Here is an 18,017-nt window from a genome sequence, read left to right as displayed (position 1 = left end):
CTGGAGACACGTTCAGTGATCATCTACGCGTGTAGAAGAGTTTTTTGAATGAAATAGGCTACTGATATTTTCTGCTCTTTTTCTGAGATTTCTTTCAAGATTTTTGGGGATTTCTTCATAGGGTTTTTGGGTTTGCAAGGATTTCTTCATAGGTTTCAAGGATCTCTCTCTTCATTTTGTTTTGCATGTTTTGTGAAAAAGGAAACTAAAGCAAATATCGAACTAAAAAGTTTGAAGGTTTTTATAGTCCTTTGGTGTATTGTTTGTTGATTTTCTATTGTGGGGCTAATTTTCTACACTGGTCTTCATAAGATGTCCTAAGGTAGCAATGCATAGCCATAGGTGAAGGATCCTTCTATAGTTCAACTGAATTAACTATATATTTCTGCTATTATTAGGGTTTGAGCTTGATCTTAACTTCTGAATTTATATGGGAAGATTATAGTCCACAACTCCACATCATACCATGGCCACTGGTTCTTAACAGAGCAGTGCCCTGGTAGTATATAGAACCCTGATATTAGTTGTAAGTTAGTGACTGATGATATTGTTGATCACTGCTACCAATGGAATGGTGATTTTTGTGGTGATGTCATTGGAAATTTGGAAACGAGCAGCGCCCAGATACTCTTGTAGACTGGGTTAAATCAACCCATATCTGGCACCGATTGGGTTGTAATTTTCAGAGTGGCAAGATTGGAGGTGTTGAAATAAGGCGCTGCCTCTTGAATTTATCCGCTAGTTGGTTCCTTTGGCAGCGAGGTTGGCTCTTCATGAGCATGGTGTTCTTGAGATTAATGTTATTCATCCAACCAAGTCTTTCTATGATAGATTGCTACATGCAGTCGAAAAGTTTCTCTGAATTGTATGAATTATTTGTAAACAATGGTGAGAATTAAAGTTCCCATTGCGAAGCTCGTTGCCTTTTGAGAGTGGGAATTCTGTTCTGGAGATACTGAAGCACATTGTAGATGGAAGAGACATGGATCGTAAATGAAAGAAAATTGAAGGTGTGATTATTTAGACTAGAGAGTTGAGGCGATCTCCGTGTGCTCAATGGAATTTAGAACTATATATACTAAATCTGATATTAGTCTTCAGTTCAAGAATAAGAATGTATAGATGAAAGAGTGGTAGATTCATAGTTTGTTGGAGGGAGACGAATTGATAACTTTGGGGCAGATTCAAGAGGAAGATCTTATGTCCTATGGCCAAGAGGAGACGGATTAATCCTCTATGTAATTGGGCCATCTAGGTCTTTTTGATTTAATATAATCTTGGCTATCATTCAAAAAAAAAAAAAAGAGAGACGAGGCGGATTAATTCCAGGCCTGCAGATCTTGTTTCACCCGTCTGTTGGCTTGTCAAGGATGACAAATCTCCAACTTCCTTGCCTAGATTATTGCTATCTCTGTTTCTAACAGTAATAAGGGCTTTTTGAGGTAATTGCTAGCAAATATAAGATACGATTCTGTTAATGCATGATTGTGTTTTAATGTTTTGAATTTTGGACATGTATAATACTTCACTATCTTCTTCTTTTTTGTAGGTGATTGATTCTCATTTCGAGTGTTTAATTTCGAATCGAATTAAGACATGGTTGGGAGGAAAGGTTTTGTAAATTTGGCCAATTTATTGTGCCAAAACAAATTTTATTTGGTCATTTTATTCTACCAAGTACAGAAAGAGAAGGCTTCTAGGAGGTGGATTTTTTTTTAATTTGAATACTCATCTTCATCTGACCTGATATCCAAGAGGTTAATTCTATGACCAACTACATTTGATCAAGATTTGATTACAACGAAATCCCTGTTTTACTTAGAACAGAATCATTTTATTTATGTTTCACAATATTAGCACACTAGTATGAATGAAATTGAATATTGTACAAGAGGAACTACTCCTGCACGTACATTTTATTTATGTCTCACAATATTAGCATAGTATTATATAAAGAATTGAACAAATAAAAGAGAAAGATATCCCACTTCACACCACAATATACACATTGATACATACAACATACAAAGGGATTGAATGTTGTAAAACACCCAACCCATCAATCACTCCCATTTGCATTGAATTCGATGGGTGTGCCTAAAATCATATGTTAGGACCACGCTCCCATCCATCCTCCTCAAAACAAACCTCTCCACCAGCACATAACAGCCAAACCTCCTCCACCCACCTTCTCCTCTAAACTCCTCCATTCTCTCCACCTTCACATCCATTTCTTTCCCTTCGACCCATCCACCTCTAACTTCCTCCCATTTCATTCTCTCTATAATTGCCAAGCTCAACCCTACACCCAACCCTCCTCCTTCATGCTTAAGAGGCCTAAACCATCTCATACCGTCAATGACACGTGCATCTTCCAGCACCCTTTCTTTGCCATAGAACCATGTTACCTCCCTCTGCACACTCACATTCACCTCCACAAAATTTCCTTGGTTCCCGTCATTCTCGCATGTGTGAATCTCTTCCCACAAGTGCTCCATACTCATCTCATAGTACAAGGATTTTTTCATTTGATCTTTCAAACTACCCTCTTCTCCAATGAACATGAAAGGACAATACCATTTACCTACAACCGTGCTTGAAGAGTGCTTGTTAGAGATTGGAAAATTGAAGTTAGGTAGGCGTGTCCGTAGGGAAACGTCGATGCCATTAGCCTCACCTAACTGACAACCGTGTGGTGTCGAAGTATAAACACTCCATCCTTTTTTCCTCAAGAAACTTGGAGGAAAACCATCTTGAGCTGTAGACTTAGCAACGAAGTAGCCACTACGACGAGGGATGATCTCCACTTGCTGATATATGCTCATGTGATTTAGGGGCAATGGTTTTACATCTTTTACGTAGTTGCAAAAACAACATGTCCCCATATTCTCTTCTGTTGAACTTGTGCTTGCCTTCCTGCAAAATCAATCCATACTTCATTCAGAAAAATCCTCTCTCAATATTATAGAGTGCTTCTTTTAAAGTCACCAAATGGGCCCTTTTTTGCTAATATTATGGTTTGCAAGCAGCCATGATATAAAGCAGACTTAATATAAGGTGGACTCGATCCATACATAATCATTCAGAGAAAAAATATAGCGATGACAAGAGATTTTAACAACAGAGTGTAAAGTAGACTCAATATAAAGCAGTAAGCAGCCATATATAAAGTGTAAATTACACTCAATATAAAGCAGTAAGCAGCCATATATAAAGCTTAATAAGGCTAGATTTATATGAAGCTCATGAGAAGCAAATTACCCTATGTGTTTGCCTTCTGCCCTTATAACATAATATCGATTGGAAGACAAGGGCTGGCCCATCACAGGAATGAACAGCACCTTGTCCGACTCAGTGTGTCGTTGAGTTTGTCCATCGTGATGTGTGGTAGAGGTGTGTGTGACTTTTAGGAACTTGTTCTGAGGGAAAGGGAGGCCTCTAATTCTGCTATCTTTACAGGTTCCCCAACAACACGTAGCTTCTGCCTCTGATTCTTCATCGAATAGAACGAGATAACCAGAATTCGGGCCTTCAGGAGGAGCCATACCTGTAGCTTCAGGAGAGTTCCTGAACATTGAAAGAGGCCTTGTCACATACATTTTTCTCTCTTCTTTTGCTGAATAAACGCAACTTTATTGCTCTTTGATTTTCTTGATTATCAGCATCTTCTTCTTATGTTATATAGACAAACAGAGAGGAAATTGCGTGTAAAAAGGGCTTTGAAGTTTGAATGAAGTAATCTTGTGGATCTTGTGTCAATGGTATTGAAACCAAGGGAACCTCTTGAATAAGTAATTAAGAAGGTACGACCCGTAAAAGTTTCCATCATGATATGTCAGAATGGCTTTCCGAGAAACAATCAAAAGAGTTTTTGAATGAATAGCGCACTGATATTGGCACTAATATGTTTTGATAATTACACTACCTTACCTTGTCTTTTATTTTTTAAACAGCTGTCAATGTTATTACAAGTTGTGGAAAAGCTCCCATCATCCAATTAAAATAGAAAAGACAAGCTTGAAATAATCTTGTGGATATAATCAATCAGTGGTATTGAGATCCCTTAGTACCATTCCTCTTGAGTCTTGACCAAGAAATATGTAAGGTATAGCCTTGTAGGACACGTATGTTTGCATGATCGGTCACAATGCTTTCCGAGAAACAACTGAAAAGAGTGACATAACACATCTGCTTTCAAATGAGTCAAATCAAGGAACCAGGATTTTTCTCTGGGAATCTTCTGGGAGCCTTCGATTCCTGCTTTTGATTCCTGCTTTCGATTCCCGCTCTGGCAATCTTAAGCAAGATTCTTCCTTGGCAACCTTCGATTTCCTCTTTCGATTCCCAGTCAGGCAACCTTAGGTCAGACACATTAAAGCCAGAGGAACTGTGGAACAAGGGACGAATCAAACATTTAATTATAGAAACTCTCTCTCAAATATTTAATTATAGAAGTATTTTTAAATGGGTTTAAGACGAATAACCTTGTTTTACACCCCTTGGCTCACAAAGTGTGCCTTCGTGGCGTGAGGTGAGACTACCTTGTTTGCTAGATATCTAAATGATGAGATTTTATGGTGTGTGGCCGTATAGTCCAGTATTTTTTAGAAAGTCTGTACGCCCGACTCCATCTAATGATCCAAACCGTCCATTTATAAGGCTGCAAAGTAAATAGGTTGTTCCCCACTAGGGGTGTAAACGAGAACTGGAGGGTTAGGATCATCCAATGAAAATGATTTGCAGGCACAGCCCACAAATGAACGGTTTGGAAGGCTCTCTCTCTCAGGGCATGAGTTTTCTAAAACTTCATCCCTCTTATCCTCAAATTTCTTCTCTCCCCGTTTCCACCCTTCCCCATCACCATGCTTTCTCTTCAACATTTCCACCCTCGATTCCTCCCCGAAAACCGTGTCTCCGAAACCCTAGAATTTCCGACTCCGAAACTCCCGTTTCGGACAAATACCCCGAAACCCTGGTTTCTACAGGGTTCGAAGACCTAGCCACCGATGGTGCCGTTTATCAGAACACTCTGAGGCTGGTTGAATGCTCAATGTTCGCCGCCGTAGCCGGATTGGCGTATTTCTTGAGCAATTCTCTCGCAATCGAGGTCAGAATCTCCTCAGTTTCTTCATTCATCTGTTTGTTCATTTCTGAGAATGAGATTTTTGAATACCAATTAGGGTTCAAACGATTTTGATTAATTTGCAGAACTACTTTGGTTGTTTCTTCTCATTGCCGATAGTAATCTCTTCAATGAGATGGGGTGTTTCAGCTGGTAGAAAAACTATGGTTTGTTTTGTTTTCTCATATGCACTCTCTTACATAAACATGTGCCTGATACTGGCACTACGATGTTTTTTATAATTACACTAACGCACCTTGTCTTTTATTTTTTAACAAGATGTCAACACTCAACAGTTATTACAATTCCCAAAAAAAAGGCTCTCAAAAGCAAATTAAAAAAGAAAAGACAAAGTGAGTTAGTGCAATTATCAAAACATGGTAGTGCCAATATTATTAGCCACGCTTTCAGTTATATTATTCAAGAAAAAGAAAACATGTTTGATATAGAGTTTTTTTTCTTATATTTTATTTGTTATAATGATTTTGTCCAGGTGGCTACTGCTATGCTACTGCTTACTTTGTCTGGTCCAGTAAAGGCGTCTACATATCTGGTGACCATGTTTATAATTCTTCCTTTCAAAATCTCTTTCTTGAACGTGTTTGATGGGTCTAGATTAGCATATGAATGTGGCATGCTTGAGCTAGTTCTTAATAATATAATGCAAGCAAAATGAATACTTTGTTAAAACAAAGGTTTATTGGATGAAATGGACTCGGACAAGAACGCAGCCAAGGAAAAAGGGAGTCGGCTCGGTGGAGTCCAGGATGGCGCGAGGGACTTTTAAAAGTATGGTTTAGAGGAACTGATATTTCAATGTTTCATGTATTGAGGAATGCTAATTTTTTAGGGAGACTGAGAGATGTCTAATAGACATCTCTCAGTCTTGTACATCAAGTTTGGTGAGATTTTGGACATTTAGAGGGCTAATATTTCCATGTTTCATTTGTTGAGAGATGCTAATGAGGCAGTAAATTCTCTAGCGAGAGATCTGTAAAATAGGGACGAATCTCTGCCCCTTCCGCAGTTCTGTTTTCCCTTTTATTAGACCTCTGTTATTATTTCAAAAGAAAAAAAATTAAACACGAGTATTGCCACTGGGCCCAAATTGATGAAACACTTTCAGACACTTGGTTACCATCCATGTTGATAATATACTAGTAGTACAAGCACACTATGATATAGATAGAAGCATGCATAAAATGAAGAAAAACCACATCACATTTCAAGTAGAGAGCTGCTAGGAAGGCACAGCCTTGTCAGAGAGTTTCTTTACAGCCCTCCCCAATAAACCACACACATGATGATGCATTAATTGCATCTTTTTTTACTAGAATGCCCTAATATCTATTGTAAAATGACAAGCATGCCACCATTTTAGCATACATGGCAATATTAGTAGGGCTGTTTGGGATAGTCCTGATGCAAGCACGTCTTCATATATTTTCCCTAAGAAGTATGTATAATTATGATTTTCTTTTACTGATGTGTTATCACATACATGTTTCTGTCATGTTAAACTGATATGAATTTCTTAGACAAGGAAATAATCACATTAGAATTTAACTGACAAACACACCCACATGTGGTGTGCGTATATATGTGTGTGTGTGTGTGTGTGTGTGTGCACGTAGATGTTTTCCTTTATTCTGGCTTGTTGCTCTTGAACTGGATGAAATGTTCTAGTAGAACATCTGATCAGTGCCTTCTCTCTTGTGACTTTCTATCTGCAGCTTATGCACGGATTAGTTGGTCTGGCCATGGGCTCTTTGTGGAGGTATGGAAGGCAAATATCATACAACTTTCCTTCTCTTATATGTCAGCTCCAATGCCTTAAATTCTTCTCGGAAGTTTGGTGTGGCTGTTCATGAATGCATTATATTAGCAGATTCAGTTTTCTTTCTGCATTTTCAAGATGGATATTCTTGTTTCACATTTATTTAGTAATTCAATGCTTCTTGTGTTCTTTTGTCTTCTCAGGTTGGGGGCAAATTGGGGTCTTTCAATTGTCTTGTGCACATTTGTACTGTCTTTATCCCTGTCTCAAATTCCTTACACCTAGTCTTGTATGAGTTTCTGATGATGATGTTCAATGTGCAGGTTCGTGCAATGGGTGCGACGGGGTTTGTTCTAATAACCTCATTCTTAATAAGAGAAAATATCCTAGCCCTGGTAACCATTTATTTGTCTATGGTTTTTATTTCCAACGTCAGTGACCAATTTCCTAACATCAGTTCATTTGCAGATCACCATAAATATCCATGCTTCTGTTTCCTACATTCTCGCAGCTATAGGAATTAACACAATTCCGTCGATGAATGCAATATATACTATTTTTGGAAGTCTGGTATCATCGAATAAACCTTTTGATTCCCTTCTAGTCTTCAGTTGGGTATTTTTATGTAGTTTCTCATGCACTGAAATTGAGCTATGTTCATCTGTCTTGAAACAGGTTATGCTCAACTCTGGGTTCTTTGTATTCTTGCTACACATTCTATATGCTGTATTCCTTACCAAGCTTGGGATGAAGGCTTCTTTGACCCTACCAAGATGGTTGGAGAAGGCAATATGATGGTGGCTTGACGCAATTGTGATTTGGCATTTGGACACCCTTGATGCACTCTAAGATAGATGAACAAAGTTACTACATGGTCATTTGTATCAATGTGTTCATCATAATGGTCATTGCGACACTTTTGTATTATCGTTCTCCAGGATCATTGATGATTACAGGTGAAGTGCTTTGTTGGCTTATAATTAGTACGAAGAGACATTCGACTAAAATTATGTGAGAGTAGAAGTATAATCCAAGCCATTCAATTGTTAGACATTACTCAGGATGAGCCATGCATCAAAACCCATCCCCATTGAATGTTTCTAACCCTACAATTTGTATCCGTTAGCAGATGCCTTTTTTACAATTTGTGTAAAGTTAACATGGACTTATGTAAGAGGATAATATAAAGTGGGCAGTTTTTTTTTTTTTTTTTTTTTTTGTGAGTATCTTAGACTTTTGATGGAATCTTTCAAAAAAAATATTAAGTGGGCAGTTACATGAAGCGCCAGCTTAAGAGTTTTCAAAGATTTTGAGATTGACAAAGATTGTGAAAAAGGCCAACAAAACCCATATAAGGGTTTCTTTTTTAAAAAGGACGCAACAGGGAAATGTTATCAGCACTACTGTATTTTGATGAGGGCACTCCTCACTTAATTAAAAGTACGGTATGGCCCGCACCATTTGATGATCCAAACCGTCCATTAGATGGGCCACAGCCTAACAATAGGTTGATCCTAACCCTCCGATCTATAGAGGGTTAAGATCAACCCTCGAACATTCAGATCGGAGGGTTAGGATCAACCTATGGAAATGATTTTTGGGGCACAACCTATTTAGGCTGTGGCCCATCTAATGGACGGTTTGGACCATCCTATGGTGAGGGCCATACCATACTTTTGATAAAGTGAGGAGTGCCCTCATCAAAATACAGTAGTCCTGATAACATTTCCCTTACATTATCCAATAGTAGATTGATCTTTATACGGTGGGTAACGAAGGTTGGGATAGATATGTAGAAATTTGTGGATGATATTAATTGGGGAATAGCAAGTCATGTTTCTTCATCAACATTGTTGTTGTAGGTAATATTGACAGATACACTGGTATTGGTGTTATTAAAAGTGCAACATGCCCCACCCCTTACATATTAACTGCTAAAGTTTCCTCTTTTTTTATTATTTTTCTTTTATTATCCTCTGGTAGATAAATTGGGCTTAACATCTACCAATTTATTAATAAATTAAAGAAAATATAAGCATTATGTTCAACCATTCAAAAAAATAAATAAATAAACAGTATGTTCAAATCTTCTGGTTTTTAAAGTTCAGACTATACAGAGATTTTCCAAACCCTCCACGTACAGACCATGAAACTAAGTCTTGAACCTCCACAACTAAGCTTATGCAAGAGAATTTTTACAATTGAAATGAACTCTTTTATTTTCATCTTAAGCAGAATGATTCAGCTTTGAATTATTATTGATTCATAGAAACCCATTCCCTCAACTTCTAGTGCAGATTTCAGAAAGAACAATTTACAAAGAAAACAATAATTCCATTCATCAAAACATGTATAACATCACCAAGACATGAGATATTTTGCAACATATTGCTTCCTCTAAAGAGATTAAAATGCCATTACATATTCAAATGGTACCGGTAACATCCACCTTGTTAAGAAGGTTGGACATCAGGAAGTAAGATTTACATGGTTGCAACTTCATAAAGCTCAGTAGTATCAGACATCCCAAAGGGTGTTCTGTTCTAGTAAAGATTCTATTAGAAAACTCATACGGGTCTTCATTGATAGACAAGTGTGCCAATTGAGAACTCTTTCCCGTTAGCACTGTAAGTGATTGGTGAAAGAAGAGGGAGTTTCAGCTATCAAGCCGATGATGGAGATTAGTTCCCCTGATTCTTTGACATGAATGTAATGAACTCCATAGCCTCTGGGCTAAATTGCTTGACACCAAATAGCGTAGCTTGCTCTGTCGTTTGGTGTTCGATCCAAACATCATAAGAAGCACAACTTCGATCATATGAAATTGAGACTAATACCAAATACAACATAATAAAGCTGGTATAGTTAAACCTGAACAGCTGGACCGTTATATTTGCCAGAGCGTATATAGAGGTCATCCGGTTCTTCTATCTCCTCAAGCCATACATAATCTTCCTTCTTTTCAGATATCTCATGTCGGTTTCCTGTTGCTGCAATTTTGATAGAAGTCAAGGGTAGGAGCTCATATACTTGATTCTTTTTAACGAGATTTTATATGCTGGGTGAGCGTGGAGAGCAGCATTTTTCAAAAGTACAGTGGGGCCCCCTTCACAGGATGATCCAAACCGTTCATTTGTTGGGCCACAATGTAAATACTAAATAGGCTGTACTTTTTGAAAAATACTAGATTTCATGCACACTTACCATATAACATCGCCTTTTTAACATCAATTCTTAAATCTGTGATTTACTTACGGAAAGTGGAGTAAGGGTAATCATGGTAGTAAGTGCAATTCCTTCCAGCAGCTCTGGAATACGGAGGAGCCAGGACATCGAGCACAGCACAAGACGTGATTGCGGTGAAGCAATGCAGATTACCTCCACTGTTAGGGTACAAAACAGATGTCGCACATGGAGCTGTTAGAACGGTGTCGGCCTGCAACTTTGCCAGTCTCGCTGCGATAAAAAGGAGCACTCAAATTAGATTGCAGTGCCAACTTTGGAATACAGAAAGCAACACATTTGAGCTACTCAAATTAGCCAACAAACTAAACATACCATTTTCCACTAAATGAAAATAATGATTATAACCATTCCATTAAGCAGAAAAATAGTTTAGGACATTTATGGAATAGCATGCATGGCACCCATGAACTTGGATTGCATCTTGAGTTAATGGGTTGCAGATGATGGTTGGAAAATGCAGAGAGGGACCACCCATCAGCTCTTTAGTTCTAACATACTGAAAAATCATCCTGATATTTCCAAGGTGAGTTCACCCCATTATCAAAACACAGTAGTGCGAATATCAGTAGCCCTTAATAATAATAGATATTTTCTGGGTTCAGTGTCATTTACTTACAAATTTTCAAAAAAAAAAAGGTGTCATGTACTTCTCATGGAACAGGGTGTTTTACATGATCCCCAAAACAAGGCTATGTGCACTACCTTGAAAATATCAGTAGAATTTTAGCCAGTCACCACGCAGAAGTGAAATTGATTTATCATTTTGAGAAAGTTCAAGGAACTGTCATTTGGTAGCATGGATCATAATTGTTCAGGACTACATATTTTAGAAGCACACCAGGAAACTGCTCTGGTCCCCCACTTCTTTGTATGCCGACAGGTTCGATCCAATCATACGCCTTCACATGCATGGAACCATAAAGGAGTTTGCTCAAGACGGTCATCCCAGGATGGTCATGAAGTGGAATAACTGATGAAGTTGGCAAGCAGAATATACCAATCTGCAAAACAGACAATATTTACTTGACTAAAAGTGCAAAACACTTTTTAAAAAGCTTGGCAGAGTTAGAAAACATTTTACTATACCCATAAAATAGCTACATTTTACTTTTATATCATGGAATGCTAGATCAATAAACTATTACTAATAATACAAGTAATTATACTGACAAACATCTTTCTCAATAATTGCAGCAAATAAAACATAATGAAAAACATCGAATGGGAAGACAAAGGAATGGTGCCCAAGAGGTTCCGTTGATAACAGATAAAGTGCAATAAGAAAGTGGATGAACTGGGGAAAAAGGTTATCTTAAGGGATTCAAATTATTGCTCTTACCAAGATCAGCGATCTCATTTAACGGTTCTCAAAATTTGATCTTTTTTAATTGAGATCTATCAACATGGCTCGCACCTTGCATTCTAGATGCTTAAAAACTCTAGTTTCGGAATAGTTTTTGAGAGTTTGCAGACCAAAACTTTTTAATGTCAGTGTCAAGAAACAAACCAGAACTAGATGTTGTTGCAAATTGCACGTAAAAAGACTGATCAATCCAATTTACCAAAAAAATAAAAAAATGTAAATGTCACAACTCAATAATCTCTAATTGCCAAAAGCACCCAAATCCTCCTACAAATTTCCCATATAAGAATGCTCAAATAGAAACATGAGCATAATTCACATGCAACGAAAAGGGCTCTTGCTAGTGGATACTCAGATATGCACACCAATCCATCCTACCTAATCACGTGGATGATTTTGGGCTAGCTTTCTGACCGATATACATCTATCAAGATTTGACAAGTTCATGCCCACTTGTAACAATTGTTACATGACACCATAACAATATATTGAAGTTGCATGATAACTGTAGTCCAGTTCAATGGCAACCTGATGAATCTTTTACCAAAAATAAGAAACAGAAGTCATTGGGTAGCTTTTGGTTGCAGTTTTTTTTTTTTTTTGAATGATGCTTTTGCCGTGGTGTATGTTGTTTGCAGATGACATAGTATTGATTGACGAAACCAAAGCAGGAGTAAATGCTAAGTTAGAGTTATGGAGAACTACTTTGGAATCCAAAGGTTTTAGACTGAGTAGGACTAAGACAAAATATATGGAATGCAACTTTAGTAATGTAAGGAGGCGGGACGAGGATGTGGTAAATATGACTGGACAGGAGGTACCTAAGAGGGATCTCTTTCACTATCTTGGTTCAATTCTACATAAGGAGAGATTGAAGAGGATGTTAACCATAGAATAAGAGCAGGTTGGTTGAAGTGGAAGCTTGCCTCATGTGTTCTATGCGACCGTAAAATCCTTACCAAGTTGAAGGGAAAGTTTTATAAGACAGCTGTGAGGCCAGCCATGCGGTACGGCTCCGAATGTTGGGCCACCAAGAAGCAGCATGTGTATAATATGAGTGTAGTGAATATGCGAATGCTTAGATGGATGTGCAACCACACAAGGTTAGATATAATTAAAAATGAAGACATTCATAAAAAGGTGGGCGTGACACCAATTGAGGAGAAGATGAGAGAGCACCGCTTAAGATGGTTTGGACATATCCAACTTAGGCCTTTGGATGCTCCGGTGAGAAAAGGCGACTCGTGCCAAATTGATGGAGTAAAAAGAGGAAGGGGCAGACCGAAAACAACTTGGGTAGAAACAGTGAGGAAAGACTTGAGGGCTAGGAACATAACAGAGAACATGACCTTGGATAGGATAGAATGGAAGAAAATGATCCATGTAGACGAATCCAACTAGTGACATGAATAGAGCTGGGTAGATTCCTTTCACCTTCTTCATGAAATTTTTCTAAAGGGTTCATTTAGCCGACCTCAACTAGTTTGGGACAAAGGCTTTGTTGAGTTGAGTTGAGTTGACGCTTTTGGCTTACAGATTTAAACAAAATATACCATATCTTGATTCAATTCATGAGTAATTCTCAGCAACACAAAGAATTACAACACAAAAAACTACCAGCCTACTGGATGAGATAAAAGATCTATGTCTTTTTGGTGATTGTTCTTTTTCTCTCATTCCTAGAAGTGCCAACGATTTGGCTGATCGGTTTGCCAAATCAGGAGCTTCTAGAGATCACTTGTATATGGGGCATTTCTCCCCCAGAAGTGCATTTGTAATCTTCTTTGTTTTAATTAATGAATTATTGGTATCTTTCTCAAGAGAGAGAGAGAGAGAGAGAGAGAGAGAGATGATTACAACCTAATTAAGATCTGCTGAAAATTCCTGCAAAAAATGCAGCTGCAGAAATTCGTATGGAAGTTGCTCTTTTTAATGGCAAATATGGAAGTTGCTTTTTCAAGGGAATGCCCAAGATCAGCTAGAACAGCCATAAAATTCTGTGTCAATGCCCTTGCATGTCCAAGCTCTCGATGAAACTGTGCCAATGAATGCGGATAAAAACTGAAGTGCTCAATCGAGTTCGCAACTTTCACTAGTCAAGCCGAGTGCTCCCACCTATTGTGTTTATGAGTTGTATAGGAGTGCTGAGTGATTTGGTTGCCTCGATTTTGCAGCCTGGAACTCTTGCAGGAGTGTCTCTGGACATGCGGCTAACTGAAGAAAGCAGAAAAGCATGTCTCCAGTTTATCCATGTGTCAGGCCAGCAGCAGCTGTTAGATTGCAAACATAACCAGCACAAAACTGGCATAAGGAACTATGTTATTGGTTGGAGTAATTGGTTGTTTCAGAGGCCGCATAACCACTGGTGGTGTTTTTAGGAACGCGAATGGGCATGTCTTCAAGGCTTTACCTGGTTCTATTGGCTTGATAGATTCCAATGAGCTGGAAGCTCATTCCCTCCTAATTGGTCTTCACATTTTCATGTCAGAGTTAACATGCTCCCTTTAGGTTGCGTCCAATGTTATTTCTGGCCGTGAAGCAATGCATCTCGACCCTTGGAGGCTTGGAGCCTAATAAATTCTATCCTTGAGATTCATGACTCAGCTAGGGATATACCCATACTTTTCGATCATGTGCCTCATAGTGAAAATGAAATGGAGGATGCTTACTAGAGTGGCGTGGATGCAGAAGTTTTAGTCATTGGAGGGAGCGACCCTTATTGTAATTTTTCACGTAGTTTTTTTTTTCAGTCTAGTCTCTTTGTTCTTCTTGCTTTTATTTTCATTTTAAGGCCATCTCTTCCCCTCTTGTATCCCCGTTCTTTCTTATTGGATCCTTGTTCTTTCCAAACAAATGTTAACTCTATGCAGGCAGATATCTTTTTTGAGAAAAATACATCTATATTAAAATTACATAACTATATCCAAATATAGATGCATACATATAATCAGATACGCATATGTACATATTGTATTATGCCTTCAGAGTCCACCCCTCGATGTGGATAGTAACTCTGGTTTCTAATATGATCATTCATAGACTACTTTGTTGAACTGAACTCAGATTAGCTGAGGATGTAAGAGACCATGGCAATTCAAAAGTCTTATAAGCATTACATATGCAACATACAAATCCCATATACCTAAATCAACGTCAGATTCAAGATGACTAGTTTTAGTTATAAAGAGGAGACCATGCTATCTTTCATGATGCCTACATGCTCACAGTTTTGATATTCCTATTTTAATAAATTCCACTTAAAATTAAATCCACAATATTAAATCTGAACAAAAGATTATAATTGGAAAGACTAACCAAGTAGTGAGCATAACTTACAGTACAGCAATCATTTTCATATATGTGCAGGTATGTTATTGGTTGAGCCCATCGAGCTACCCTATTGAAGTTATGATTACTGAGAAGGTTCTGTCCAAAAAAACCATGTCCTCGGTCATCATCTGAACAATTTTCGTTGAGCCCAACATCAGAGGGACCAATTGTATCTGCACATCAAGTCATTTTTCCATATATTGAGCCAAAATTAATTATTTGAAGCATGTGAAAAAAGTGGCTAGAACCTTCTTTTGCTTTTATCTTGTCATGACTGGATAAAGTGCATTTAGATTAGTGATAAACAGCTTAGTAGGTAAATAAGTGCACTCATAAGTCAGAACCAATAATACTCCGAAAATATAAACTTGAAATAAATATGGATAAGCTTCTGACAAGAAATGTGCACATTAAGTAACATCTATAGACGCAGATGTGTGATCCAACTTATGGTTTGAGCTAGAACCCCTATTTTTTTAATAATAATGTTGGAATATGGCACCATGGAAGCGTAAAGGAAAGATTCTCTGGCATGTCTCCTTTTTAGCCACTATTTGGGTCCTATGGAAGGAACGCAATGCAAGGATATTCAAGGGTTACGCTACGGGAGCCCAATACCTTTTCTGATAGCATTATCTATCTCATGGGTCAAAACACTAGAACCTTTCAAATTCGTATCGGCATACGATTTGTGACATGGGTGGAGAGAGAGAGATATGTTCCACCACGTCCAACAATCCTAAAGTGGTACAAGCATGGTCCCCTCAGCCTCAAGGGTTCCTCAAACTGAATTTTAATGGCTCCAGTTTGGGGAATCCGGGACCTGCGGGTATTGGTGGACTTTAAGAAATGAGAAGGGGGATGTCATTTGGGCGTTCAATGGGCCAATAGGGGTGACAGATTCAAATGAGGTGGAAGTTAAAGCTATCCACCAAGGAATTTATTTTCTGCAAATTGTAGACATGAATAAGGTGGTGGTAGAAGGGGACTCGCTCAATGTCATAAAGCGGCTAAGAGACTCACATAATGTTCCCTGGAGATTTATAGAACTATTTGATGAGATTCAGGACAGGATTGGAACCTCTTCGATATCTTTCAATCATATTAGGCAGACAACAAATGGGGAGGCCGACAAGCTTGCTAGAGAAGGATTTCATAGGGAGAGAGTGGAACTTTTCGATTTTCTCCCTCCATAGCTGATAGCGTTTGTATCTTTATTTTTATGTATTTTATCAGCTCTATATGCCATTTCTGTATCCTTTTGGGACCTTCTCGGTATTCGCTTTTTTCAATAAATTTATCCTTACCATTGAAAAAATAATAATAATGTTCCACAAAATTTCTGGTTAATTTAGTGAAAAGACTAACAAAGAGTGACAAGATCCAATATGGAATGAAAACCAGTAAACATAAAGAAGCAATAACGACCACAAAAGGTGTAACCTTTTAATCTGGCACATTAATTAATAAAATAAATTAAAATGGATCATTCTATGTGACAACAGAAATGATAAAAAATAACTTATTAATTCAGTGTCATTCAACAACAACAAAAAAAAGTTTCAACATAACTACTGAAATAGGAATTTCAACAAGCACAGCTGAATCCTAGATTACATTCATACACAAATGGGTGATTCAATTTTCTAATGTTATGAAATCAGACACAAGATTCAGTTTCCCATCATAGAAAAAAAAAACCCAGATGCAGTGTACAATCTTTACAAAATCTAAAAGGGCAAAACTAATTCGTTCTGACTTAATTCACAAAACCCAGATGAAGGAATCAATCTGGTTACATGAAAATTTGAAGAAAGAAAGAAGGGGGAAAATCTAATGTAAGAAAATTGGAGAAAGTGTTAGAAGAAAGTGAGTACCCAAAAGAGAGCAGAGTTTTGCGATGGCTTGAGAGGAAGCAGGGTTCCCTGAAGGCGTAAAAGTCTTCTTGCAGAGGTCATAGAGTGCCTGAATTGAAGAAGGCTTCGCCATTCTTTCTACCTCTACGAGAAGAGCCCACTATAATTTATCTTTTCATCTTCTTTGATGCAATTAGGGCTATGTGATACCGACACCCACATTTTTTTGTTTGACAGCTGTGAATTTCAATATTCAGCACATGACATCTCTTGGTCTCTTCAGTTTTTCAGAATTTGTTCCATCAATCTATTTTCTCTGATCACTCTTAAAACCATCCCAATACAAAAGGGAAATGATTTCTGCGCTCTAGTGTTTTGATAAACATGCGCTCCATTTGTTTGTCGTGTAGTGTTTAAAGGGATGTTTGGCAAGGCAACTGGAAAAAATTATTCATGAAATATTCTCGGGCCAAATTAAATTATGCGAGAGATCTTGAAAAAAGAGCGGAGGGCAGAGGCTTGAGAGGACTGACGTGGAGAGAGCATGAGAATAAAAAATACACTGCTTAAAATTGGTAATTTTCCCCCTATCTTCAAGATATTTTCACGTTCCCCTTACTTCTGCCCTTCTCAAAAATCTCCCTATCCATCCAGCATCCCAATAATATTTCATGAAATATTTTTTCATGGTTGCCAAACATGCAGTGGGCCCGTCTTCTCATGAACTCCTGATAATAGTTTTAAATTTCGGCCGAAATATTTCTGTTTCGGTCCAAACTGCCGCCGAAAGTACATTAAATTGGTTTTTTACGGGATTTAGGTGCCGAAATTTTCACTGCAATTTTATAAAATACTGAAATTATTTATTTGAATCTTACATTATTTAGACCAAAATTTCAACCGAAACCGAATTTTTTTAGTTTCGGTTATGGCCGAAACCGGCATTTAAATCCTTGCCTCTTATTCGAGTTATGATCATCCTATCAGCATGCTTTCTGACCCATCAAAGATTTAAAGATTTAAGGGGAGTCGGCTTAATCAACGGTCGTAGTGCCCCAACTTTGTTGAATCTCCCACCTTTGATTGATCTGAATCATCCATTTGATAGGTCTTGCTTTGAATCTTTTAAAGCCCAGAAATCAAGTCAATCATGCAATCTTAATTCTATGAGGTGCATTTTTTTTTGCTGCAATTCACAAACTTCACACATTCAATGAAAAAAATAAAAATAAAGTCATCCACGTGAGGATTGCTTGCTTCTGGTGATTTTGATCTAAAGCAAGACCTAAAATATGGGCGGACCAGATCAATCAAATGTGATGA

General features: G+C 37.8%; 3 protein-coding genes across 10 annotated transcripts; 1 reads left to right on the top strand and 2 right to left on the bottom strand.

The window, feature by feature from the left end:
• Window positions 1-1,867: 1,867 nt before the first annotated feature.
• LOC143878231 (uncharacterized) lies at window positions 1,868-3,803 on the bottom strand. Its single transcript, XM_077380534.1, has 2 exons — window positions 3,262-3,803; window positions 1,868-2,916 (listed from the first exon to the last, which is right to left on the bottom strand). The coding sequence occupies exons 1-2, from the start codon at window positions 3,597-3,599 to the stop codon at window positions 2,064-2,066; spliced, it is 1,191 nt and encodes a 396-aa protein (XP_077236649.1). The 5' UTR covers window positions 3,600-3,803; the 3' UTR covers window positions 1,868-2,063.
• Window positions 3,804-4,538: 735 nt separating this feature from the next.
• On the top strand, window positions 4,539-8,105 carry LOC143879291 (uncharacterized). Of its 8 annotated transcripts, none has more exons than XM_077381606.1 (8): window positions 4,539-5,107; window positions 5,209-5,275; window positions 5,616-5,675; window positions 6,856-6,908; window positions 7,103-7,145; window positions 7,223-7,294; window positions 7,368-7,469; window positions 7,575-8,105. In XM_077381606.1, the coding sequence occupies exons 1-7, from the start codon at window positions 4,727-4,729 to the stop codon at window positions 7,421-7,423; spliced, it is 732 nt and encodes a 243-aa protein (XP_077237721.1). In that variant the 5' UTR covers window positions 4,539-4,726; the 3' UTR covers window positions 7,424-7,469; window positions 7,575-8,105. The 8 variants fall into 8 exon arrangements, with proteins under 8 accessions (XP_077237721.1, XP_077237722.1, XP_077237716.1 ...); XM_077381607.1 differs by having other exon boundaries at window positions 4,544-5,107; window positions 6,856-6,899; XM_077381599.1 differs by having other exon boundaries at window positions 4,550-5,107; window positions 5,209-5,289.
• A 1,107-nt stretch (window positions 8,106-9,212) lies between these two features.
• On the bottom strand, window positions 9,213-17,012 carry LOC143879289 (plant cysteine oxidase 3-like). The gene is made up of 6 exons (XM_077381598.1): window positions 16,716-17,012; window positions 14,845-15,011; window positions 10,984-11,146; window positions 10,155-10,355; window positions 9,771-9,889; window positions 9,213-9,666 (listed from the first exon to the last, which is right to left on the bottom strand). Exons 1-6 carry the CDS (start codon window positions 16,825-16,827, stop codon window positions 9,556-9,558), a joined length of 873 nt encoding a protein of 290 aa, XP_077237713.1. The 5' UTR covers window positions 16,828-17,012; the 3' UTR covers window positions 9,213-9,555.
• Between the last annotated feature and the right edge of the window lie 1,005 nt (window positions 17,013-18,017).

The sequence above is a fragment of the Tasmannia lanceolata genome, unplaced genomic scaffold (assembly GCF_043159265.1).
Source record: "Tasmannia lanceolata isolate RefF3 unplaced genomic scaffold, GAP_Taslan_0.1 ptg000006l, whole genome shotgun sequence".
Taxonomy (NCBI): Eukaryota; Viridiplantae; Streptophyta; class Magnoliopsida; order Canellales; family Winteraceae; genus Tasmannia; species Tasmannia lanceolata.
Note: the sequence above shows the minus strand (reverse complement) of the source record. Positions and strands in the feature narration are given on the sequence as shown.